This window comes from Chiloscyllium punctatum, chromosome 23, assembly GCF_047496795.1.
Source record: "Chiloscyllium punctatum isolate Juve2018m chromosome 23, sChiPun1.3, whole genome shotgun sequence".
NCBI lineage: Eukaryota > Metazoa > Chordata > Chondrichthyes > Orectolobiformes > Hemiscylliidae > Chiloscyllium > Chiloscyllium punctatum.
Window position 1 is genome coordinate 36,924,789 of NC_092761.1, and position 24,291 is coordinate 36,949,079.

General features: G+C 44.6%; 2 protein-coding genes and 1 long non-coding RNA gene across 7 annotated transcripts; all 3 read left to right on the forward strand.

The window, feature by feature from the left end:
* The first annotated feature begins 4,809 nt into the window (after positions 1-4,809).
* Positions 4,810-9,736, forward strand: LOC140494047 (endogenous retrovirus group 3 member 1 Env polyprotein-like). 2 transcript variants are annotated; one of them, XM_072592966.1, is made up of 2 exons: positions 4,810-4,895; positions 7,324-9,736. In XM_072592966.1, exon 2 carries the CDS (start codon positions 7,699-7,701, stop codon positions 8,761-8,763), a length of 1,065 nt encoding a protein of 354 aa, XP_072449067.1. In that variant the 5' UTR covers positions 4,810-4,895; positions 7,324-7,698; the 3' UTR covers positions 8,764-9,736. The 2 variants fall into 2 exon arrangements, with proteins under 2 accessions (XP_072449067.1, XP_072449068.1); XM_072592967.1 differs by having other exon boundaries at positions 4,816-4,895; positions 7,203-9,736.
* A 325-nt stretch (positions 9,737-10,061) lies between these two features.
* On the forward strand, positions 10,062-14,988 carry LOC140494048 (endogenous retrovirus group 3 member 1 Env polyprotein-like). 2 transcript variants are annotated; one of them, XM_072592968.1, is made up of 2 exons: positions 10,062-10,147; positions 12,576-14,988. In XM_072592968.1, exon 2 carries the CDS (start codon positions 12,951-12,953, stop codon positions 14,013-14,015), a length of 1,065 nt encoding a protein of 354 aa, XP_072449069.1. In that variant the 5' UTR covers positions 10,062-10,147; positions 12,576-12,950; the 3' UTR covers positions 14,016-14,988. The 2 variants fall into 2 exon arrangements, with proteins under 2 accessions (XP_072449069.1, XP_072449070.1); XM_072592969.1 differs by having other exon boundaries at positions 10,068-10,147; positions 12,455-14,988.
* Positions 14,989-15,591: 603 nt separating this feature from the next.
* Positions 15,592-19,111, forward strand: LOC140494049 (uncharacterized). Of its 3 annotated transcripts, none has more exons than XR_011963882.1 (5): positions 15,592-15,654; positions 16,494-16,654; positions 16,757-17,503; positions 18,157-18,277; positions 18,385-19,111. It is a non-coding gene; the product is annotated as an uncharacterized lncRNA (long non-coding RNA). The 3 variants fall into 3 exon arrangements; XR_011963880.1 differs by having other exon boundaries at positions 16,494-16,649; positions 16,740-17,503; XR_011963881.1 differs by having other exon boundaries at positions 16,494-16,649; positions 16,740-17,503; positions 18,824-19,111.
* The last annotated feature ends 5,180 nt before the right edge of the window (positions 19,112-24,291 follow it).

Sequence of the window (24,291 nt, forward strand, 5' to 3'; positions counted from 1 at the left end):
CCTGCGAACATCTGCCTCCAATCAGCTTTCGAAAGTTCCTGCCTAATACCGTCAAAATTGGCCTTTCTCCAATTTCGAACTTCAACTTTTAGATCTGGTTTATCCTTTTTCATTACTATTTTAAATCTAATAGAATTATGGTCGCTGGCCCCAAAGTGCTCTCCCACTGACACCTCAGTCACCTGCCCTGCCTTATTTCCCAAGAGTAGGTCAAGTTTTGCATCTTCTCTAGTTGGTACACCTACATACCGAATCAGAAAATTGTCTTGTACGCATTTAACAGATTTCTCTCCATCTAAACCTTTAACACTATGGCAGTCCCAGTCTATATTTGGAAAGTTAAAATCCCCTACCATAACTACCCTATTATTCTTACAGATAGCTGAGATCTCCTAACAAATTTGTTTCTCAATTTCCCTCTGACTACTGGGGGATCAATAATACAATCCCAATAGGTGATCATCCCTTTCTTATTTCTCAGTTCCACCTAAATAACTTCCCTGGGTGTAGTTCTGGGAATATCTTCCCATAGCACAGCTGTCATGCTATCCCTCATCAAAAATGCCATTTCCCCTCCTCTTGCCTCCCTTTGTATCCTTCCTGAAGCATTTGTATCCTGGAACATTAAGCTGCCAGTCCTGCCCATCCCTGAGCCATGTTTCCGTAATTGCTATGATATCCTAGTCCCATGTTCCTAACCATATTCTGAGTTCATCTGCCTTCCCTGTTAGGCCCCTTGCATTGAAATAAATGCAGTTTAATTTATTAGTCCTACCTTGTCCCTGCCTGCCCTGATTGTTTGACTCACTTCTGTTCTCAGCTGTACCCATCTCAGATTGATCTCTTTCCTCACTATCTCCCTGGGTCCCACCCCCCACCTTACTAGTTTAAATCCTCCCGAGCAGTTCTAGCAAATTTCCCTGCCAGTATATTAGTCGCCTTCCAATTTAGGTGCAATCCGTCCTTCTTGTACAGGTCACTTCTACCCCAAAAGAGATTCCAATGATCCAAAAATGTGAATCCTTCTCCCATACACCAGCTCCTGGGCCATGCATTCATCTGCTCTATCCTCCTATTCCTGCCCTCACTAGCTCGTAGCACTGGGAGTAATCCAGATATTACTACCCTTGAGGACCTCCTTTTTAAATTTCTGCCTAACTCTCTGTAATCTCCCTTCAGAATCTCAACCTTTTCCCTTCCTATATCATTGGTTCCAATGTGGACAATGACCTCCTGCTGGCCCCTCTCCCACTTGAGAACATTCTGCACCCTCTCGGAGACATCCTTGATCTTGGCACCAGGGAAACAGCACACCATTCTACTTTTTCTCTGCTGGCCACAGAAACGTCTGTTTGTACCTCTGACTACAGAATCCCTTAACACAATTGATCTCTTGGAAGCCGACGTACCCCTCGTTGCATTAGAGCCAGTCTCAATACCAGAAACTTGGCTGTTCATGCTACATTCCCCTGAGAATCCATCACCCCCTCCATTTTCCAAAACAGCATACCTGTTTGAAATGGGTATATCCACAAAAGACTCCTGCACTAGCTGCCTACCTCTCTTACCCTTCCTGGAGTTAACACATCTTGACTGTATCTGAGACTTTCCCCCTTCCTATATCTGTCATCCATCACATACTGTTGCTGTTGCAAATTCCTCATTGCTTCTATCTGTCTCTCCAACCGATCCACACAGTCTGATAAGATTCGCATCCAACAGCATTTATGGCAGATATAATCCGCAGTAACCTTTAAAATCTCTTTAAACCCCCACATCTGACATGAAGTACATATCACTGCAAAGGCCATTTTTGCTCCTTCACAATCTACAGACCCTGAAAATACACCGTCTTATTCCTCTACAAACACTGCCCCAGGTTAAATTAATAGTTATGGCTTATATTTTAAGTTTAATCAAGAGACTTATCTCCAAAAACATATAATCAAGAAAGAATCCACTATACTCACTACTGCAACCTCTCTCTTGGACAGACTTAAAACAATTAACTTATCTGATTCTGTGCTGTGAACTTCGCCCAACAGTTCCTCCAAGATTAGTTGTGAATTTTACTGTTTGTTAATTTTCCCAGATGCATTCCGATGTCCAGCGATACATGAATTCAAACAGCAAAGGCAGTAACTGTGCAGGTTCTCGTTCTCTCTCTCCTCAGGGTTCATTCCAGAGTATTTTTGCATTGAGACTCTTAATCTTTTCAAGAAAGCTGAGGGAGTCTCATCTTTCTCCTGTCTAACTTCAAAGGCTTTAGTCAAATTCTGCGACTTTGGAACTGCCTCTCTTACTCCTTTTAGAATCAGGTCTTTCAATTCCCTCATTGTTTCTCTATGATCCGGGTTTTGATTGTCCCACTGGGGGTCTCTGAGGGGAAACTTTGTCTCTCCCTGTCCAGCATCCCCATCCCCAATGGGATATTCCCTGTCCCATATTTTAATGGATGCTCCTCGAATAAGTCCCCTTTCTTCTCCAGCAAATAGTATATTCAAAATAGGCATTAACTCTGTCCATGTATACAGACTGGGCCCCAAGAATTGATCAATTTGTTCAGACAACCCTACCGGATCCTCAACCAGGACCTTCATCTCCTTTTTAAATGTTCTGACCTCCCCACTGGTGAGGGGGCACTTACAAACCCAATCTCTTTGTCCCCTACTGGTACCTCCTGAAGGGGATAACTCTTTACGTTCTTCCCCTTTTTTTGTTTTCCTCCCCTAGGCTTTGGTTTAGATACTCCGGAGGCCTCCTCAACATCTACTTTATCTTCCTTTTCTTTCGTTGAGGATTGAGGGTCTGGGACAACATCCCTGTCAACCGCCCCTTCTTCCTCCCCTTGTGGGTCATCTGTTCCCTGTCCCCATCTATCTGTCTCTCCTCCTACTCCTCCACTTCCACCTAATTTGTTCCGGGGGGGGGGGAAGCAGCCAAGAGGATCCCTTGTCTTTACTACCATCACTCCCAAACTGCTCTTCCAACAAGACGCATAGTCTGCCTCCTCTTGACTAAAAGGTTTGTTTTTCATTCACATACAGATCTAAATACTGACAGACCCAATCCTCATCCGAGCTGTACTTTGGCCAGAAGACAGCCGGACGAAGGATTGGTTCTTTGGTCCATTCTAAACAACAATATTTCATCATTTTCTTTTTATCTTTTTCCCTTGTACAAGTGTTACTTGTCCATTTCCTCAACATCCTCCCCAACGGAGTTTCTGGAGGAATGTTACCAGGGACCTTTTCTTCCTTTACTTCGTCAGTTTGACTTACTCTGCCTACCCCCCATTTCTCAGGACCCTCGCCAGTCCCTCAGCGATTAAATACCCCTTTTCCCGGCCACCAAGGCAATACTTAAAAGTCAGTTTTCTTACCTTGGTCTGTGCACAGAGGTGCCTGGCCCCTTTTTGCTGTATTTTCTATCGACCTCCTTTCACTGTCTGATTCAGATGTCTCTCTTGTGGGATTCGTACCAGACACCCAAGGGAGCGGACCAAACTGGGACACGAGACCGCTCCTCAATCGGGAACGGGACGCATCTTCCCAGTGTCCAGGGCCAGCCACTCCCCCGGCGATGGAAGAATATCCCGAACAGGCCCCCAATTGTGGGAAATAGAACCCACTCACTTCAATAATTTCAGTCCGAGACAAGATCTGAAGCAGCAGTATCGTTTATTATAGCGTGGTGCCTCTAAGATAGGCATACCGAGCTTAACGAGTACACAACTTATATACAATTCAATTCTCTTTCCCTCCTCCCACTATTCTAAACCCGGCGCCCATTACTGTTGTTTATCTCTTGCCTTATCCGGCCTCGTACATAACAAAGTATAAGTCTTGCTTGGCCATTTCACCACATCCTGCTGTGGTCCATTGTTAGCGTATCCTCTTCCACTACCATCTGCTTCCTTGCATTGTTAAAGTAACATTTCCTCCCGTTCTTTATCCACACTGAACCTTATGAACTCTTGATTGTGGTTTTATTATGTTTTTGCAGAAGTGGGAAACAGATGCTTATAACTGTTTGTACAATATTAATCTACACCACCCCCCCCCCCCCCACTTCCTCTTTCATGATACAACCTTGTGATTTTTACAGATAACAACATTTATAATTACTCCTCACACTCTGATCCACCAGACACCACATGAAATGGTGTCTGTGAGAGGTAATTTCGGTTTAAACTTTAAGATGTGCCTGGACCACAGACTGATCTATAATAAAAGACAAAACTTTTGTTTCTTTTCTAAAACATTTTGTATACTCAAAAGTAGAATAGTTTAAATTGTGCAGAATGCTGACAATTTGTGAGCAGAGTAAAAACAAACAGGCCCTTGATTGATGAAACCATTAACACAGGCAGGGAAGAATGAGTCCTTGACTGATAATACTGCAGGGTGAGAGAAACAACTTTGGAGACTCTGAAGACTTTGTGATAAGGGTGCAAATCAAAGAATAATGATGTTTTTAAGAATGTGAACCTCATGGCTTGTTAGAGCCAAGGAGGGGAGGGATTTGTACTGTATATAATGAGAAACTTTGTAAGCCTCAGCGCGCCTTTTACTCAGAAGGCTGCCCAACTCTGCAGACTTGCTAATAAAACTTTGTTTTCCTGAATTTGTCTAGAGCGATTATTAAGAAGCAATTTTCGTTTCTAACAACTTGGGGGCTCGTTGTCCGGGATCAACACTCCGGCCGCGGGGGGAGCTGAGGAAGGACATCGGAGAAGGTGCACCCTGCTGATTTCAGCAGTCCCTGATTCCTTGCTTGTCGCCCCGCGCGGCTTGAGCAAGTGATATCCGGGAGGCTCAGGAAAACAAAGGAGGGGTGTAGCCGAGGCAGTGGGGACGGTTAACGATCGAGTAATTTCGGTGCACCGAACCCAGGTAAGAAAAACTTGCGGGGACCGTGTTTCCGGACGCCTGGGGACCTACGGGGTGCCTGTGGATTTTTCTACAGAGACGTAGGACTCAGGTATCTAGAGACCGGGGCTGGCCTGTGAGGGATTTTGCAGAGACCGTGTTTGCGGAGGAACGTGTACCTACGGGGTGCCTGTGATCTGTGTCACAGAGACGTAGGACACAGGAATCCAAAGACCGGGGGTGCCTGCAAAGGAACCTGGGCGATCACGGGACTGAAGGTCCGGGAATTGGCTACATTGTGATAGATTATCACGGGAGAAATATGAAGTCCTCGGAAATGGGAAATAAGGGATCTAAGGCGATTATGGGATGGGCTGGGGTATGTTTTGTTATTTGTAGATAGAATAAGTATAAGTAGCAGGAAATGATCTTGGAAACATATGTTGTAAAATCCATATAAGTGGGAGCTTATAAAAATAATGGGTAAAGATGCTGTTGGGAGTTGTCCACAGACCCATCAACAGTAGCTTTCTTTGGGACAGAATAGTTCAGGGAGAAAATAAGGTGTGTAAAAAAACAGGCAGTATATTTATCACTGGTGATTTTAATTTTCATGTAGATTGGGAAAATCAAGTTGCCTAAGGAAGTCAGAAGGACACTTTTCTAGAATCATATGTTCTACATCCAAATGAGAATCAAGCTATTTTGCGTCTGATAATATATACTGAGGAAGGTTTAATACGTGATCACAAAGTAAAAATAAACTCTAAAGGTTACAGTGACCATAATATGATAGAAGTTAGCATTCATGTTAAGAGTAAGAAACTTGGGTTGAAAACAACTGTGCTATAAACTCGAAGAAGGTAGGCATTGTGCAGAGTTAACTGGAGTGGACTCAGAAAGAAGTTTAATAGAAAAGACAACTAATGAACAACTGCACACTTTTATGAAAATAGTTCATGACTCCCAGTTTCCTCAGTGAGGAAAAATGATTCCAGGAAGGGAATATCAAAGAATGATTAACCAAGGGAAAAAAACAGACAGAGTTGAAAGAAAAGTCATAAAAATGGAAAAGATTGTGAGAGAATCAATGTCTGGAAGGTATCAAAAAAAAAACTTAAATTTTGCTGCAAACAAAAAAACATTTATGACAGCAACAGACACACAATGCATGAAAATTGGTCCTATCCACTTAATGATTCAAATGGTTAAACAAGCTTTTGGAGAACACAAAGGACATCATCTGAAAATTGGTTGTGCACGGAGAGAAATTGTATTATTGATAGTCACTGCTCGGATGTTATGCATTTTCCACCAAAGATATTTAATTGTGATTACTTTCCCCAATAATTGCATACAAATTAAGTCTGCAAAGGCTGCCAATTGTTATAACACCACCTTCTTGTGGTCTGTATGAAAATAGAATCTCTGTTGTATACTATTTATTATAAGGGAACACTGTTCCAACTACATGACAGAAAGGATAGCTGGCTTGCTTAACTGTAAGTATAACCTGTCTAAACAATAACTTCTCAGGATTAGTGACAACTGACTGAATTTCTGAATCATACGGTGCATTCTTGTAGTGTGCAGAAAACTGAGAAAGAACTCCATTAGCAGCTAAAAGGGTGTAAACTACTCAATGTATAAAACATACAGGAAACAGTTTGCAGAAAAATTCACCATTGACACGTTTAATTGCTACCATTCAAACACCCAAACTTCAGAAATGTAGGCCATCATTTACCTAACTGTGCAAATGTCCAAATCAACTGGGTTTACAGAAGCCCCGAGAAATTCTAAAGGACTGTTGCAATTTCAGGGAGGTGGGGGGATGGAATGGTGGAGAAGAGAGACCAACTGAAAATGATATTACTTTGAAGAGAGTTAAAGTTTCAATCAACCTCTTCAATTGTTGGTCCACCAGAAGGGTCCTTTCTGACTTGTTCTGAGAATGGCCCTTCGGGCATACCTCCCTGGTAAAGTTTGGCAATGATGGGCTTGCATATTTTTTTTTCAAATCTTTCAACTGCTGCTCAAAGTCCTCCTTCTCTGCTGTTTGGTTTGCCTCCAGCCAGGAGATGGCCTGGTTACACTTTTCGATGACTTTGTTCTTATCTTCCTCACTGATCTTGCCTTTCGTTTTCTCTTCCTCCACTGAACTCTTCATGTTAAATGCGTACGACTCCAGGGAATTCTTGGCTGTAATTTTCTCACGCTGCATATCATCCTGACCTTTGTACCTCTCCGCTTCCTGCACTATCCTCTCGATCTCCTCCTTACTCAACCTGCCCTTGTTATTGGTGATGGTGATTTTGCTCTCTTTGCCAGTGCTCTTGTCCACAGCAGAGACATTCAAGATGCCATTTGCGTCAATATCAAAGGTGACCTCAATCTGTGGTACACCACGTGGCGCAGGAGGGATCCCACTGAGGTCAAATTTGCCCAAGAGAACTCCGGAGGAAAGGTCTCCTGGCTCAGACTCCGCCGCTCGACTTCCTCTTGCATAAGGTGGAGCCCGGAGACTGGGTACTTGTTAAGACCTGGAAGGCCGAAAAGCTCCAGCCGCGGTGGGAAGGACCGTTCCTGGTTCTGTTAACAACTGAAGCAGCTGTTCGGACGAAAGAGAAAGGGTGGGTCCACGCATCGAGGATAAAGGGGCCTGTTCCATCTGAAGAAGAAAGCACTTGGACATGCGAGCAAGGGGACAAGCCGTTGGTGGTAAAACTGAAAAGACAGCAATAATGAACTCTACTTGGACTGTATTGGTGGGGATATTGATCAATTTACTCCTGTATGTGGGGGAGGGTGAGGGGAGATGTGACAAATGTCGAACTATAGTAAGACTTGGGATTTGAATCTACTCGGGAACATTGTGTCCCATTCCTATGTGGACGATAGGTGTTACGATGTGAGTGCACGGCAAGAATGTCGGGAGGGTGGAAGACCCTATTATCAGGTATATAATAAAGGATACGGTGGCAAAATCCGTGGATGCCCTATAAATGACCGCTGGGTGTGTATTAGCAAAACTGGGAGGTGGGACCTATCCTCCGTGTTGCGCAGGGAACAGGTTGACAGAGTCAAGGAGACCAAGATACAGATCACTGATCGGGGGTTGGGGAAAGAGCAAGACCGTCAGGGAACGGTCGTGCTCTCTAAAGTGCCATCGGTATACGAAGAGGTAGAAGGAAAGATTGAACTCCCTGATGTTACACAAAACCTGTTTATTGATCTCACCTCTAGAATAGCCACTGTTTTAAATGTTAGCAATTGCTGGGTTTGTGGGGGGCCGCATATGTCGGAACAATGGCCGTGGACTGGTCAAAGCTTAGACATAGGGGAGTTGCTACAAACCACTTGGACCTGTGTCAACGATAGAAAAAGCCAGGGGTGGAGACTGACAAACAGCCCTGAGGGCCGGTTCCGTATTGAAGGCAAGGGGACAGTGGAGGTAGGGATTAGTCCCTGTCAGAATGTATTGGATGCAACCACGCGAGTATGGTGGCCTGAGGATATTACTTGGTACATTGCAAACCGGGATCATGGAAATTGCGTTCCATTACGTACTGATTCCTCCTCTGACGAGCTGGGGACTGATTACTGGAATTGCAGTGGTCCTAGTCCTTATGAGGGCGTCCCTGGGGTAAAGGAACTGTGGGATGATGTTGTGAGGCAGGGAGGGCCTGCTCCAGATGGCCTATTTTGGATATGCGGTAATCAGGCATACTCCAAACTACCCATGGGATGGGCTGGGGTATGCTTCCTGGGTCTAATACGACCTGCGTTCTTCCTATTACCCCGGAAGGAAGGCAACGATTTGGGGATTAAACTCTTTGACTCCCTCCGTAGGTCACCAAGGGATATCCAAGTCAGTGATTGGGGGGGATGAGTGGCCACCGGCCCGGATTATTGAATACTACGGGCCAGCTACATGGGCACAGGACGGATCATGGGGATATCGTACTCCTATCTATATGTTAAATCGAATTATCAGGCTCCAAGCAGTCGTAGAGGTTATTACTAACCGGACTGCCCTGGCCCTGGAGTTGCTGGCTAAGCAGCAGGATCAGATGAGGGCTGCTATATATCAAAACCGACTTGCCTTGGATTATCTGTTGGCCTCGGAGGGGGGGTGTGTACGGGAAGTTTAACCTGACTAACTGCTGTCTAGAAATTGACGATAATGGTAAAGCGGTTTTGAAAATTTCCGATGAAATTCGGAAATTGGCCCATGTGCCAGTACAATCTTGGCGTCCTCTTAGTGGCATCGGATGGTGGGATGGTCTCCTAGGTGGTAGCTGGTGGCGCACGGCGTTGCTGGTGGTTGGGGGGGGCATGATTCTTCTTCTCGTATTACCCTGCCTAACTCCCTGTATTCAGTTTTTAATTCAGAAAAATATTTCCCGACTCCAGGCAGTGGTGGTTCCACAACATGGGACGCGTGAACTTAAAGTGATGTTGCTGCGAAAGACCAAGGATTTCCCGGGCCCTTGAGGAGGGGGGGCTATCTTGGTCAGGCACATCTTAAAGAAAGAAAAGGGTGGAATTGTGAGAGGTAATTTCGGTTTAAACTTTAAGATGTGCCTGGACCACAGACTGATCTATAATAAAAGACAAAACTTTTGTTTCTTTTCTAAAACATTTTGTATACTCAAAAGTAGAATAGTTTAAATTGTGCAGAATGCTGACAATTTGTGAGCAGAGTAAAAACAAACAGGCCCTTGATTGATGAAACCATTAACACAGGCAGGGAAGAATGAGTCCTTGACTGATAATACTGCAGGGTGAGAGAAACAACTTTGGAGACTCTGAAGACTTTGTGATAAGGGTGCAAATCAAAGAATAATGATGTTTTTAAGAATGTGAACCTCATGGCTTGTTAGAGCCAAGGAGGGGAGGGATTTGTACTGTATATAATGAGAAACTTTGTAAGCCTCAGCGCGCCTTTTACTCAGAAGGCTGCCCAACTCTGCAGACTTGCTAATAAAACTTTGTTTTCCTGAATTTGTCTAGAGCGATTATTAAGAAGCAATTTTCGTTTCTAACAACTTGGGGGCTCGTTGTCCGGGATCAACACTCCGGCCGCGGGGGGAGCTGAGGAAGGACATCGGAGAAGGTGCACCCTGCTGATTTCAGCAGTCCCTGATTCCTTGCTTGTCGCCCCGCGCGGCTTGAGCAAGTGATATCCGGGAGGCTCAGGAAAACAAAGGAGGGGTGTAGCCGAGGCAGTGGGGACGGTTAACGATCGAGTAATTTCGGTGCACCGAACCCAGGTAAGAAAAACTTGCGGGGACCGTGTTTCCGGACGCCTGGGGACCTACGGGGTGCCTGTGGATTTTTCTACAGAGACGTAGGACTCAGGTATCTAGAGACCGGGGCTGGCCTGTGAGGGATTTTGCAGAGACCGTGTTTGCGGAGGAACGTGTACCTACGGGGTGCCTGTGATCTGTGTCACAGAGACGTAGGACACAGGAATCCAAAGACCGGGGGTGCCTGCAAAGGAACCTGGGCGATCACGGGACTGAAGGTCCGGGAATTGGCTACATTGTGATAGATTATCACGGGAGAAATATGAAGTCCTCGGAAATGGGAAATAAGGGATCTAAGGCGATTATGGGATGGGCTGGGGTATGTTTTGTTATTTGTAGATAGAATAAGTATAAGTAGCAGGAAATGATCTTGGAAACATATGTTGTAAAATCCATATAAGTGGGAGCTTATAAAAATAATGGGTAAAGATGCTGTTGGGAGTTGTCCACAGACCCATCAACAGTAGCTTTCTTTGGGACAGAATAGTTCAGGGAGAAAATAAGGTGTGTAAAAAAACAGGCAGTATATTTATCACTGGTGATTTTAATTTTCATGTAGATTGGGAAAATCAAGTTGCCTAAGGAAGTCAGAAGGACACTTTTCTAGAATCATATGTTCTACATCCAAATGAGAATCAAGCTATTTTGCGTCTGATAATATATACTGAGGAAGGTTTAATACGTGATCACAAAGTAAAAATAAACTCTAAAGGTTACAGTGACCATAATATGATAGAAGTTAGCATTCATGTTAAGAGTAAGAAACTTGGGTTGAAAACAACTGTGCTATAAACTCGAAGAAGGTAGGCATTGTGCAGAGTTAACTGGAGTGGACTCAGAAAGAAGTTTAATAGAAAAGACAACTAATGAACAACTGCACACTTTTATGAAAATAGTTCATGACTCCCAGTTTCCTCAGTGAGGAAAAATGATTCCAGGAAGGGAATATCAAAGAATGATTAACCAAGGGAAAAAAACAGACAGAGTTGAAAGAAAAGTCATAAAAATGGAAAAGATTGTGAGAGAATCAATGTCTGGAAGGTATCAAAAAAAAAACTTAAATTTTGCTGCAAACAAAAAAACATTTATGACAGCAACAGACACACAATGCATGAAAATTGGTCCTATCCACTTAATGATTCAAATGGTTAAACAAGCTTTTGGAGAACACAAAGGACATCATCTGAAAATTGGTTGTGCACGGAGAGAAATTGTATTATTGATAGTCACTGCTCGGATGTTATGCATTTTCCACCAAAGATATTTAATTGTGATTACTTTCCCCAATAATTGCATACAAATTAAGTCTGCAAAGGCTGCCAATTGTTATAACACCACCTTCTTGTGGTCTGTATGAAAATAGAATCTCTGTTGTATACTATTTATTATAAGGGAACACTGTTCCAACTACATGACAGAAAGGATAGCTGGCTTGCTTAACTGTAAGTATAACCTGTCTAAACAATAACTTCTCAGGATTAGTGACAACTGACTGAATTTCTGAATCATACGGTGCATTCTTGTAGTGTGCAGAAAACTGAGAAAGAACTCCATTAGCAGCTAAAAGGGTGTAAACTACTCAATGTATAAAACATACAGGAAACAGTTTGCAGAAAAATTCACCATTGACACGTTTAATTGCTACCATTCAAACACCCAAACTTCAGAAATGTAGGCCATCATTTACCTAACTGTGCAAATGTCCAAATCAACTGGGTTTACAGAAGCCCCGAGAAATTCTAAAGGACTGTTGCAATTTCAGGGAGGTGGGGGGATGGAATGGTGGAGAAGAGAGACCAACTGAAAATGATATTACTTTGAAGAGAGTTAAAGTTTCAATCAACCTCTTCAATTGTTGGTCCACCAGAAGGGTCCTTTCTGACTTGTTCTGAGAATGGCCCTTCGGGCATACCTCCCTGGTAAAGTTTGGCAATGATGGGCTTGCATATTTTTTTTTCAAATCTTTCAACTGCTGCTCAAAGTCCTCCTTCTCTGCTGTTTGGTTTGCCTCCAGCCAGGAGATGGCCTGGTTACACTTTTCGATGACTTTGTTCTTATCTTCCTCACTGATCTTGCCTTTCGTTTTCTCTTCCTCCACTGAACTCTTCATGTTAAATGCGTACGACTCCAGGGAATTCTTGGCTGTAATTTTCTCACGCTGCATATCATCCTGACCTTTGTACCTCTCCGCTTCCTGCACTATCCTCTCGATCTCCTCCTTACTCAACCTGCCCTTGTTATTGGTGATGGTGATTTTGCTCTCTTTGCCAGTGCTCTTGTCCACAGCAGAGACATTCAAGATGCCATTTGCGTCAATATCAAAGGTGACCTCAATCTGTGGTACACCACGTGGCGCAGGAGGGATCCCACTGAGGTCAAATTTGCCCAAGAGAACTCCGGAGGAAAGGTCTCCTGGCTCAGACTCCGCCGCTCGACTTCCTCTTGCATAAGGTGGAGCCCGGAGACTGGGTACTTGTTAAGACCTGGAAGGCCGAAAAGCTCCAGCCGCGGTGGGAAGGACCGTTCCTGGTTCTGTTAACAACTGAAGCAGCTGTTCGGACGAAAGAGAAAGGGTGGGTCCACGCATCGAGGATAAAGGGGCCTGTTCCATCTGAAGAAGAAAGCACTTGGACATGCGAGCAAGGGGACAAGCCGTTGGTGGTAAAACTGAAAAGACAGCAATAATGAACTCTACTTGGACTGTATTGGTGGGGATATTGATCAATTTACTCCTGTATGTGGGGGAGGGTGAGGGGAGATGTGACAAATGTCGAACTATAGTAAGACTTGGGATTTGAATCTACTCGGGAACATTGTGTCCCATTCCTATGTGGACGATAGGTGTTACGATGTGAGTGCACGGCAAGAATGTCGGGAGGGTGGAAGACCCTATTATCAGGTATATAATAAAGGATACGGTGGCAAAATCCGTGGATGCCCTATAAATGACCGCTGGGTGTGTATTAGCAAAACTGGGAGGTGGGACCTATCCTCCGTGTTGCGCAGGGAACAGGTTGACAGAGTCAAGGAGACCAAGATACAGATCACTGATCGGGGGTTGGGGAAAGAGCAAGACCGTCAGGGAACGGTCGTGCTCTCTAAAGTGCCATCGGTATACGAAGAGGTAGAAGGAAAGATTGAACTCCCTGATGTTACACAAAACCTGTTTATTGATCTCACCTCTAGAATAGCCACTGTTTTAAATGTTAGCAATTGCTGGGTTTGTGGGGGGCCGCATATGTCGGAACAATGGCCGTGGACTGGTCAAAGCTTAGACATAGGGGAGTTGCTACAAACCACTTGGACCTGTGTCAACGATAGAAAAAGCCAGGGGTGGAGACTGACAAACAGCCCTGAGGGCCGGTTCCGTATTGAAGGCAAGGGGACAGTGGAGGTAGGGATTAGTCCCTGTCAGAATGTATTGGATGCAACCACGCGAGTATGGTGGCCTGAGGATATTACTTGGTACATTGCAAACCGGGATCATGGAAATTGCGTTCCATTACGTACTGATTCCTCCTCTGACGAGCTGGGGACTGATTACTGGAATTGCAGTGGTCCTAGTCCTTATGAGGGCGTCCCTGGGGTAAAGGAACTGTGGGATGATGTTGTGAGGCAGGGAGGGCCTGCTCCAGATGGCCTATTTTGGATATGCGGTAATCAGGCATACTCCAAACTACCCATGGGATGGGCTGGGGTATGCTTCCTGGGTCTAATACGACCTGCGTTCTTCCTATTACCCCGGAAGGAAGGCAACGATTTGGGGATTAAACTCTTTGACTCCCTCCGTAGGTCACCAAGGGATATCCAAGTCAGTGATTGGGGGGGATGAGTGGCCACCGGCCCGGATTATTGAATACTACGGGCCAGCTACATGGGCACAGGACGGATCATGGGGATATCGTACTCCTATCTATATGTTAAATCGAATTATCAGGCTCCAAGCAGTCGTAGAGGTTATTACTAACCGGACTGCCCTGGCCCTGGAGTTGCTGGCTAAGCAGCAGGATCAGATGAGGGCTGCTATATATCAAAACCGACTTGCCTTGGATTATCTGTTGGCCTCGGAGGGGGGGTGTGTACGGGAAGTTTAACCTGACTAACTGCTGTCTAGAAATTGACGATAATGGTAAAGCGGTTTTGAAAATTTCCGATGAAATTCGGAAATTGGCCCATGTGCCAGTACAATCTTGGCGTCCTCTTAGTGGCATCGGATGGTGGGATGGTCTCCTAGGTGGTAGCTGGTGGCGCACGGCGTTGCTGGTGGTTGGGGGGGGCATGATTCTTCTTCTCGTATTACCCTGCCTAACTCCCTGTATTCAGTTTTTAATTCAGAAAAATATTTCCCGACTCCAGGCAGTGGTGGTTCCACAACATGGGACGCGTGAACTTAAAGTGATGTTGCTGCGAAAGACCAAGGATTTCCCGGGCCCTTGAGGAGGGGGGGCTATCTTGGTCAGGCACATCTTAAAGAAAGAAAAGGGTGGAATTGTGAGAGGTAATTTCGGTTTAAACTTTAAGATGTGCCTGGACCACAGACTGATCTATAATAAAAGACAAAACTTTTGTTTCTTTTCTAAAACATTTTGTATACTCAAAAGTAGAATAGTTTAAATTGTGCAGAATGCTGACAATTTGTGAGCAGAGTAAAAACAAACAGGCCCTTGATTGATGAAACCATTAACACAGGCAGGGAAGAATGAGTCCTTGACTGATAATACTGCAGGGTGAGAGAAACAACTTTGGAGACTCTGAAGACTTTGTGATAAGGGTGCAAATCAAAGAATAATGATGTTTTTAAGAATGTGAACCTCATGGCTTGTTAGAGCCAAGGAGGGGAGGGATTTGTACTGTATATAATGAGAAACTTTGTAAGCCTCAGCGCGCCTTTTACTCAGAAGGCTGCCCAACTCTGCAGACTTGCTAATAAAACTTTGTTTTCCTGAATTTGTCTAGAGCGATTATTAAGAAGCAATTTTCGTTTCTAACAGTGTCAGACCCAAACAGGTGAATGGTCACATTGACGGGACTGAGTGTGGAAGGTTCTTGTCCCAATGGAACAGGGATCACCATAAGATGGAACATCATGATGAAGGGATTCCCTCCCAAAGTCTGCTCCACCTTTCAGTCAGACCATGTCTGATCTGATTATTCTCAACCCAACTTTCCTTCCCCGATCCCCATAAGACCCTGTTTCTCCAGGGATCCACCTCCTGGGGGCGGTGCCCAAGCGGGGCAGCGATCCCTATTGGCCAGCACCATTGGATCGACAGAGCCCTTACCCAATCGGAGCCGGGGGCTGAGCTTTGTCCGCCCTGAGGTGGCTCGAGGCGCCGCCGTTGAACCGACACTGCGCGAGGGAAGGGAGGGGCGGGGCTTGCGCATGCGTAGCATTTCAAACCGGGAGCCGCGGGAAGGCGGTTGGTTCGTCTTCTCTTCTCCGGGGGTTTCGGCTGCGCTGGACTCAGGAGGTTGGTTTTAAACCAACATCTTTCCCCCGACGGCGTGAAGATCAACAAACTGTTAATGTTCAGATATAGAGTCTGGGGGAGGTAACACCAAACAGCTGTAAACACACAGCAGCATCCTCCGAGGAGCTGGGAAATCCTGAGGGTGGCCTTTTGCCCGAAATGTTCCTTTCCGTGATCCGCGGATGGTGCCTGAGCTGCTGGGCGTTTCCAGCGCCATCCTGATCCTTCCTCACACCTGCCTTTGGCCCCACCCTTCTCTGCTGTCCGGACTCCCGATTGGCCGACACCACGGCGATCGACAGGATACGTGACCAATCGGAGGCGGGGAGAGTGTTAACTCCCGCCCTGAAGGCTTGAGGCGCCGCCGTTGAACTGAGTCTGCGCGGAGGTGAACTGCACACGCGCAGTGTTTAAACCCGGAAGTAGTGGTATCTTTTCCTCGACGTGGATAAACCCACAATGGACAGTTAGATTGCAGTGGTTCAAGAAGCTCATCCACACCTTTTGAATTTGGCAACTAGGAATGAGCAATAAATGCTGGCCCAGCCAGCGATGCCCGATTCCCATGACTGAAAAAACCAGAGACAAACTCAATTGGGAATTGTAATTTATTGCTCTTGATGTCATGGAAGGCACTGCTTGAGTTCTGATGGGATGGTCTGAGGCTTCTCATTGTCATCTATGTCATTCAGGGCCTGGGAACATTCCACCTGCTCCTTGTCGTCAGTTCAGTTTACTGGAACAGAAAGTCCCTTATTTTACGGTTATATCTGTGTCAGAAATACTGTTATTAATAAACTGTGGTTCTTGTTTTTTTCTATCTACCCCCCCCCCCCCAGGCTACGTGCTGCTTCCTTCTCAGAACTTTGCTGAGAAACCTGCCCTCGCTCTCAGTACAAACCAGTCACTGATGGTTGAGTGAGATGGACAACTCCAACAATCCTGTCCCCTCAGTGCTCCACCGTGTACAAACTGAAGCGTCTGCAATGGATCAAGTGAGGTGCTTCAGTTTTAGAAATACAATACAGATTTGTTTCTATATTTATTATTGAACACTAACCCCACTCTGCCTGTTATTTACACAGTGTTTCCACCTTTTTAGTTTCTGTTTAATCTTCAATGTGATTCTGATTGTGGGGAAATGAATTCACTCCAAATGGGGAAAGAAGAGAGTCGTGAAGTCGTTCCGATCCAGACTGAGGGGGCCTGTGTGAACCTTGGAAGTTATAAGTATCACAGCTGTCATAATGTTTTTGCTGATTCTGCACCCACCCCGACTTCTTTCAACCGTCTGTGCTGAAGGTTGAAATTTTATTGAAGATTTTCCAGTCTCCACTCGAGCTAAGTGAGGGTCATCTCTCATTGTGAGGTCAGAGACCCAGACACTCAGAGACATGGCCTCACAGTGTGGTTTCTACAGGATATCTCTTCCTCAATGTTTCCTGCTGGGGACATGCACAGGCATGAAGGAGCCAGAATGGGACTCTGTCTCGGCTGCAATGGAACATTAACAATTACACTCGATATTCGTAGGCCTGTGGAGTACGTTACTCCAGGTTCCTGCTCACTACCGTACCCAGTAAGCCTGCTGGAAGGTGAATCTGTGTCGGAGTGAAAGGCGACTGTGCCTTTCAGCTGAGAGGGAATCCTCTGCCAATAACATCCACCCTCTGGATTCACCCAGTGACAGCTCTGTTTTGGATATTCCTGGGTTTGTCTTTTCCTGGAGTCGAGCTCCACAATCGAGCAGCTCCAGGGAGAGAGGAATAAAGGACAAGCTTGTGAATGGAACAGTGAGCACAAAACCTCGGGTTCCTGGGTAACTGCACAAACCAATGTGTCCACAGGAGTAAGTTGCAGGACTCTGCTGGGAGCTATTTCTCACCGAGTGACAGAACTTTCCTACACTTTGTTAGAATGATCTCCTCACTGTGTTGCATTATATTGAATTATTTCCAGTATTGCTTTTTCGTTTGACGAGAATAATCTATCAGTGATAGTATAGTGACTGGAAATGGCAGAATAGAAGCATGTATGAGAACCAAATATTAAAACAAAACCTTCTGATCACACATTTTGTAGAAAGATTGTCCCATTTCTTTCTCTGTCACGCCATGTGCTGATTCTGATAGTGGAACTGGTGTAAAAGACGGCATGCCAGTGACACTCAGACAACAATACAGAATAAAAACTGAAAGAACTGTGGATGCTGTAAATCAGAAAGATAAAATAGAAATTGTTGGAAAAGCACAGCAGGTCTGGCAGCATCTGTGGAGGGAAATCCCTTCTGATGACGGATCACTTTACCCGAAATGTTATCTCTGATTTCTATCAACAAATGCTGCCAGACCTGCTGAGCTTTCCAGCAATTTTTTGTTTTGTTTCTGAAAATGATGCAGGCTCACTGAGCCTTCACTGGTGATGATGGCTTTTCCTGGAGCATTGTTTTATTTTCAGGGATTCAGAGCTTGTTTGACATTTGTTGTCTTGACTCATTCACAGGTGCAACAGATGTCGGGTTGGCTGGCCAGGCTAGAATTTTTGTTCAACCCTAATTGCATAGAGGGCAATTAAGAGTGAACCACATTGCTGTGGGTCTGAAATCACATGCAGGTTAGATGAGGTAAGGATGACAATTTCCTTCCCTGAATATCAGTGAAACTGATGTGTGTTTTTTTTATCTAATGAGTAATAATGGTTTCATGGTCATCATTAAACTCTTCATTCCAGGATTTTACTGAATTCCGATTCCACCATCTGCCATGTCAGGATCTGAACCCAGTTTCCAGAACATTCCCTGGGTCACTGGATTCCTGGCCAGTCATGTCCATATCCGTGAATAAAAACAAATCACCTTGCGCATGGTGATCCATGTAGGTATCAAGAACACAGGAGGGACAATGAAAGGGATTCTGCTGAGGGAACCTGGCCATCTAAGGATTAAATTAAAACACAAGATGACAATTTGAACAGACTCTGCACTGCTCCGATGAAATTGTCAATGTGGAAATCGGACTATAGTTTGGCATCTGAAGCTGAATAATAGATGTAGGACAAATGAGTTTTGATTCATGGGCTACGGACACCCTGGGTGAAAGAGACTGATGAACTGTTGGACAGTCTTCAACTTCACTGAACATAACTAACTCTTTGTAATTCTCTTCCACAGAGAGCAGCAGATGCTGAGTCATTATCGAGAATCAAGGTTGAGTTTGACAGAATTTGGATCTACAAGGGAATAAATGTTTGTGGGAGTGGAGATGGAGTCAGCTGGAATGTGGAGAAGATCAATCTGCTTTCATGGGGAGGTTTAATTGTCCCCATGATGCCCTGCTGCTTGTGGTTAGGTGACATGGGAGGCTATGAGCTGGCTCAGTGCTATTGTGACAATTGACATTTTGTTACATGATTGTTGCAAGACTGGTTATGACATCCCCTGAAATTAAACTTGTTAGATACTCCCTTCAATAATCGTAATGACACTAGAGGCTTTTTTCCCCACTCCAAGCACTCCCACTACAGTCCAAACTTCCAACCATAGTTTGTTTAAGGGAGTAGACCACAGAGTACTCACCCCACCCTCCTCTAAATGCTTTTTAACTTCGAGCTTTTAAAGATGCACTTAACCAGCACAATCTTACAAAATTTACTGCTCTCCTCTCAAGCTGCTTTAAGTCGAAATCAACACTATCCTCATGTACCACATCCTCACAATCTGTTTCAGTGATACTGACCTGCAGAATACTCCTTCCAGTCTGCTCAGTGATACTGACTTGCTGCACACTCAGAAACATAGAAAATAGCTGCAGATGTTGGCCATTCGAGGCAGCACCATCGTTCAAGAAGATGATGGCTGATCATTCAATTTCAGTATCCCACTCCTGCTTCCTCTCCATACCCCCTTGATCCCTTTAGCCTGAAGACCCATTTGCAGCTCCCTGAATATACATCTAATGACCTGGTCCCAACAGCTCTCTGTGGTAGACATTCCATAGGTTCAATGGCTGTCCCCATTCTTCGAAATTCCAGTGAGTACAAACCCAATTGATCCAGTCTTTCTTCATATGTCAGTCCAGCCATCCTTGGAATCAGTCTGTTGAAGCTTTGTGAGATTCACTCAATAGGAAGAATGTCCTTCCTCAGATTAGGAGATCACAGTACTGCACGGAGTACTCAAGGTGTGGCCTCCCAAAGGCCCTGTACAACTCAAGAAGACATCCATTGTCCTGTATCAAATCCTCTCATTCTGAAGGCCAGCATGCCATGAGCTTTCCCCCATTTCCTACACCTGCATGCCAATGTTCAGTGACCGTTCCACCATCACACCCAGGTCTCATTAGACTTCACCTTTTCCTGCCACTATTCAAATCATAATCTGCCTTCCTGTTTTTTCCACAAAGTGGATAACTTCTCGTTTATCCCCATTATGTTGCGTTTGTAAGTATTTACCCTTTCAGCCAGCCTATCCAAGTCACTCTGCAACTTCTGAGCATCCTCCTCACAACACACACTACCACTCAGCTGTCTGCACATTTGGAGATGTTGCATTCAATTCCTTCATCCAAACTATTAACGTGTATTGTGAACAACTTGGGTCCCTATGGTACCCCACCCATCACTGCCTGCCACTCTGAGAAGCAACAGTTTATTACAACTCTCTGCTTCCTGTCTGCCAACCTGTTCTCTATCCACATCAAATCACAACCTCCGATACCATGAGCCATAACTTTCCTTACTAATCTGTTATGTGGAACCTTGTCAAAAGCCTTTTGAAAGCCCAAAGTGTCAACACCAACTGATTCACCCTTGTGTACTGGACACATCCTCAAAAATTCCAGACGGTTTGTCAAGCATGATTTCCTTTCGTGAATCCATGCTGATTAAGATCAATCGTGTCACTGCTTTCCAAATGCTTAGTTATTATGTCCTTAACATTTACTCCAACATTTTCCCTTCCATTGGTTTCAGGCTAACCAGCCTATCATTCCCCATTTTCTTTGTCCATCCTTTTTTTAAAAAAATAGTGCAGTCACATTAGCTCCCCTCCAGTCATAGAATCACGACAGTGTAGAAATAAGCCATTTGGCCCAACAAGTCCACACTGACCCTCTGAAGACTATCCCACCCACACCCATTCCCCTACCTTATTACTCTACATTTTCCTGACTAATGCAGCTAGCCCACACATCCCTGAACACTTTAGTATTGCCAATTCAACTAACCTGCAATTCCCCCCCAAGACTGTGGGAGGAAACCAGAGCACCCAGGGGAAACCCACGTGGACAATGTGCAAACTCCACACAGACAGTCACCTAAGGCTAGAATTGAACCCAAGTTCCAGATGCTGTGAAACAGCAGGGCTAACAACTGAGCCACCATGCTGCCAAGTCTTTTAGAGCTCTTCCAGAGTCTACAGAATGCTGGAAAATGATCACAATGCATCCACTATTTCTCGGGTGACTTCATTAAGGACATCCTTAAAGATGGAGAGCATAAGGCTTTGGGGATTTATTAGGTTTTATTTCCATCGATTTCCCCAATAGTCATGGAGTCCTCCAGCATAGAGATGTCCCATTTGGGCCCAAACTGATCCATGATGACCAACATGTCCTCCACATTAACCCCATTTCCCTGAGCTTGGCCCATATCCTTCTAAACCTTTCCTCTCCGTGTATTTGTCCAAATGAGTTTTAAATGTTGTTAATGTGCCCGCTTCAATCACTTCCACAAGCAGCTCATTCCAAATGTGTTTCCCCTCAGTTACCATTTCGTTCTTTCCCCACTAACTTTAAACTGATGCCCTCTAGTCCTCGATTCGCAATGCCTGGGATAAAGATTGAGTGCATTCACCCTTTCCATGCCTCTCATGATCTTGTACACTTCTATAAGATCCAGCCTCAGTTTCTTGCACTCTGAAGAAAAAAAAACTTCTAAGCTTATCCAACCTCTCCTCAGAACTCAGACAGTTGAGTCCTACCAACATCCTCATAAATTTCTTCTGCACTCTTTCCAGTTTAGTAACATCCTTCCTGTAGCAAAGGCACCAAAACTGAATGCAATACTCCGAAGTGCAGCCTCATCAACGTCCTGTATAACTGTTAACACAACTTCCCAACTTCTATATTCAATGCTAAAACTGATGAAGGTCAGTGTGCCAAATGTCTTCTTCACTGCCCTGTCTACCTGAGACTCCACTTTCAGAGAATCATGCACCTGAAATGCAAGGTCCCTCTGTTCCAGTACACTCCTTAAAGCCCAAACATTCGGCATGAAACTCCTGTCTTGATTTAACTTTCTAAAACCCAAGACCTCACCCTTTGAGTCATAGAGATGTACAGCATGGAAACAGACCCAACTCATCTGTGCCGACGAGATATCCCAATCCAATCTAGTTCCACTTGCCAGCACACGGCCCATATTCCTCCATATCCTTCCTACTTATATACTCATCCAGATGCCTTTTAAATATTGGAATTGTACAGCCTCCACCACTTCTTCTGGCAGCTCATTCCATACACGTACCACCCTCTGTGTGAAAAAGTTGTCCCTTAGGTCTCTCGTATCTTTCTCCTCTCAACCTAAACCTATGCCCTCTAGTTTTGGACTCCCCCACCTCAGGGAAAAGACCTTGTCTCTTTTCCATATCCACGCTCCTCATGATTTTATAAACCTCTATAAGGTCACCCTTCAGCCTTCAAAGTTCCAGGGAAACAGCCCCATCCTATTCAACCTCTTCCTGTAGCTCAAATCCTGCAACCCTGGCAACATTCTTGTAAATTCTTTCTGAATCCTTTCAAGTTTCACAATATCCTTCTGTTAGGAAGGAGACCAGAATTGCATGCAATATTCCAACAGTGGCCTGACTAACATCCCATACATCGGTAAATTGACCTCCCAACTCCGATACTCAATACTCTGACCAATAAAGGAAAGCTTGTCATACGCCTTCTTCACTATCCTATAAACCTGCGATTCTACTTTCAAGGAGGGATGAACCTGCACTCCAAGGTTCAGCAACACTTCCTTGGACATTACCATTAAGTGTATAAGTCCTGCTAAGGTTTGTTTTCCCAAAATGAAACACTTCACATTTATCTAAATTAAACTCCATCTGCCACTCCTCAGCCCATTGGCCCATCTGATTATGATCCCATTGTAATCTGAGGAAACTTTCTTCGCTGTCCACAACACTGCCAATTTTGGTATCATCTGCAAACTTACTAACTATACATGCTATGTTCACATCCAAATTATTCATATAAATGACAAAAAGTAGTGGACCCAGCACCAATCCTGATGGCACTCCAATGGTCACAGGCCTCCAGTGTGAAAAACAACCCTCCATCACCATTATCTGTCTTCTACCTTCAAGCCAGTTTTGTACATAAATGGCTAGTTCACCATGTATTCCATGAGATCTAACCTTGCTAACCAGTGTCCCATGGGGAACCTTATCGAACGCTTTACTGAAGTCCATACAGATCATATGCACTGCTCTGCCCTTGTTATTCCTCTTTGTGACTTCTTCAAGAAACTCAACAAGTTTGTAAGACATAATTTCCCATGCACAAAGACATGTTACCTATCCCTAAACAGTTCTTGCCTTTCCAAATACGTGTAAATGCTGTCCCTCAGTATTCCCTCCAACAACGTGCCTACCACTGAAGTGAAGTTCACCAGTCTATAGTTCCCTGGCGTGTTCTTACCACCTTTCTTAAATGTTACCCAATACTTGTTGTTAGAAACGAAAATCGCTTCTTAATAATCGCTCTAGAAAATTCAGGAAAACAAAGTTTTATTAGCAAGTCTGCAGAGTTGGGCACCCTTCTGAGGAAAGGCGCGCCGAGGCTTACAAAGTTTCTCATTATATACAGCACAAGTCCCTCCCCTCTTTGGCTCTAAAGAGTCACGAGGTTCACATTCTAAACCATCAGTATTTTTCCATTCTGCACCCATGTAACAAAGTCTGCAGCAGATGTCTCCCGAGTTGTTTTTTTCTACCCTGTAGTCTTATCAGTCAAGGACTTATTCTTCTCTGTCAGAGTTAGTGGTCTTATCAATCTGTAGCAGATGTCTCTCGAGTTGGTTTGCTACCCTGTAGTCTTATCAGTCAAGGACTTATTCTTCTCTGTCAGAGTTAGTGGTCTCATCAATCAAGGACTTGTTTTTTTACTCTACTCACAAAATGTCAGCATTTGCACAATTTAAATTATCCCACTTTTGAGTGTACAAAATGTTCTTACAAAAGAAGCATGTCTTGTCCTTTATTATAGAGAAGCATGTTTTACCCCATCCCTATGGCTCTATTCCCCTTAGTCTTTAGGGTCATGCACATCTTAATTGTTTGAACCGAAATCGCCTCTCACAATTCCACCCTTTTTCTTTTTAAGATGTGCATGACAAAGATAAGCCTCCCATCTTCAAGGGCCCGGGAAATCCTTGGTCTTTCGCAGCAACAGCACCTTAAGTTCCTGCGTTCCATGTTGGGGTACCGCCACTGCCTGGAGTTGGGAAATATTTTTCTGAATTAAAGACTGAACACAGGGGGTCAGGCAGGGTAATATGAGTAGAAGCATTACGCCCCCCCCAGCCACCAGTAACGCCATGCGCCACCAACTACCACCTAGGAGACCATCC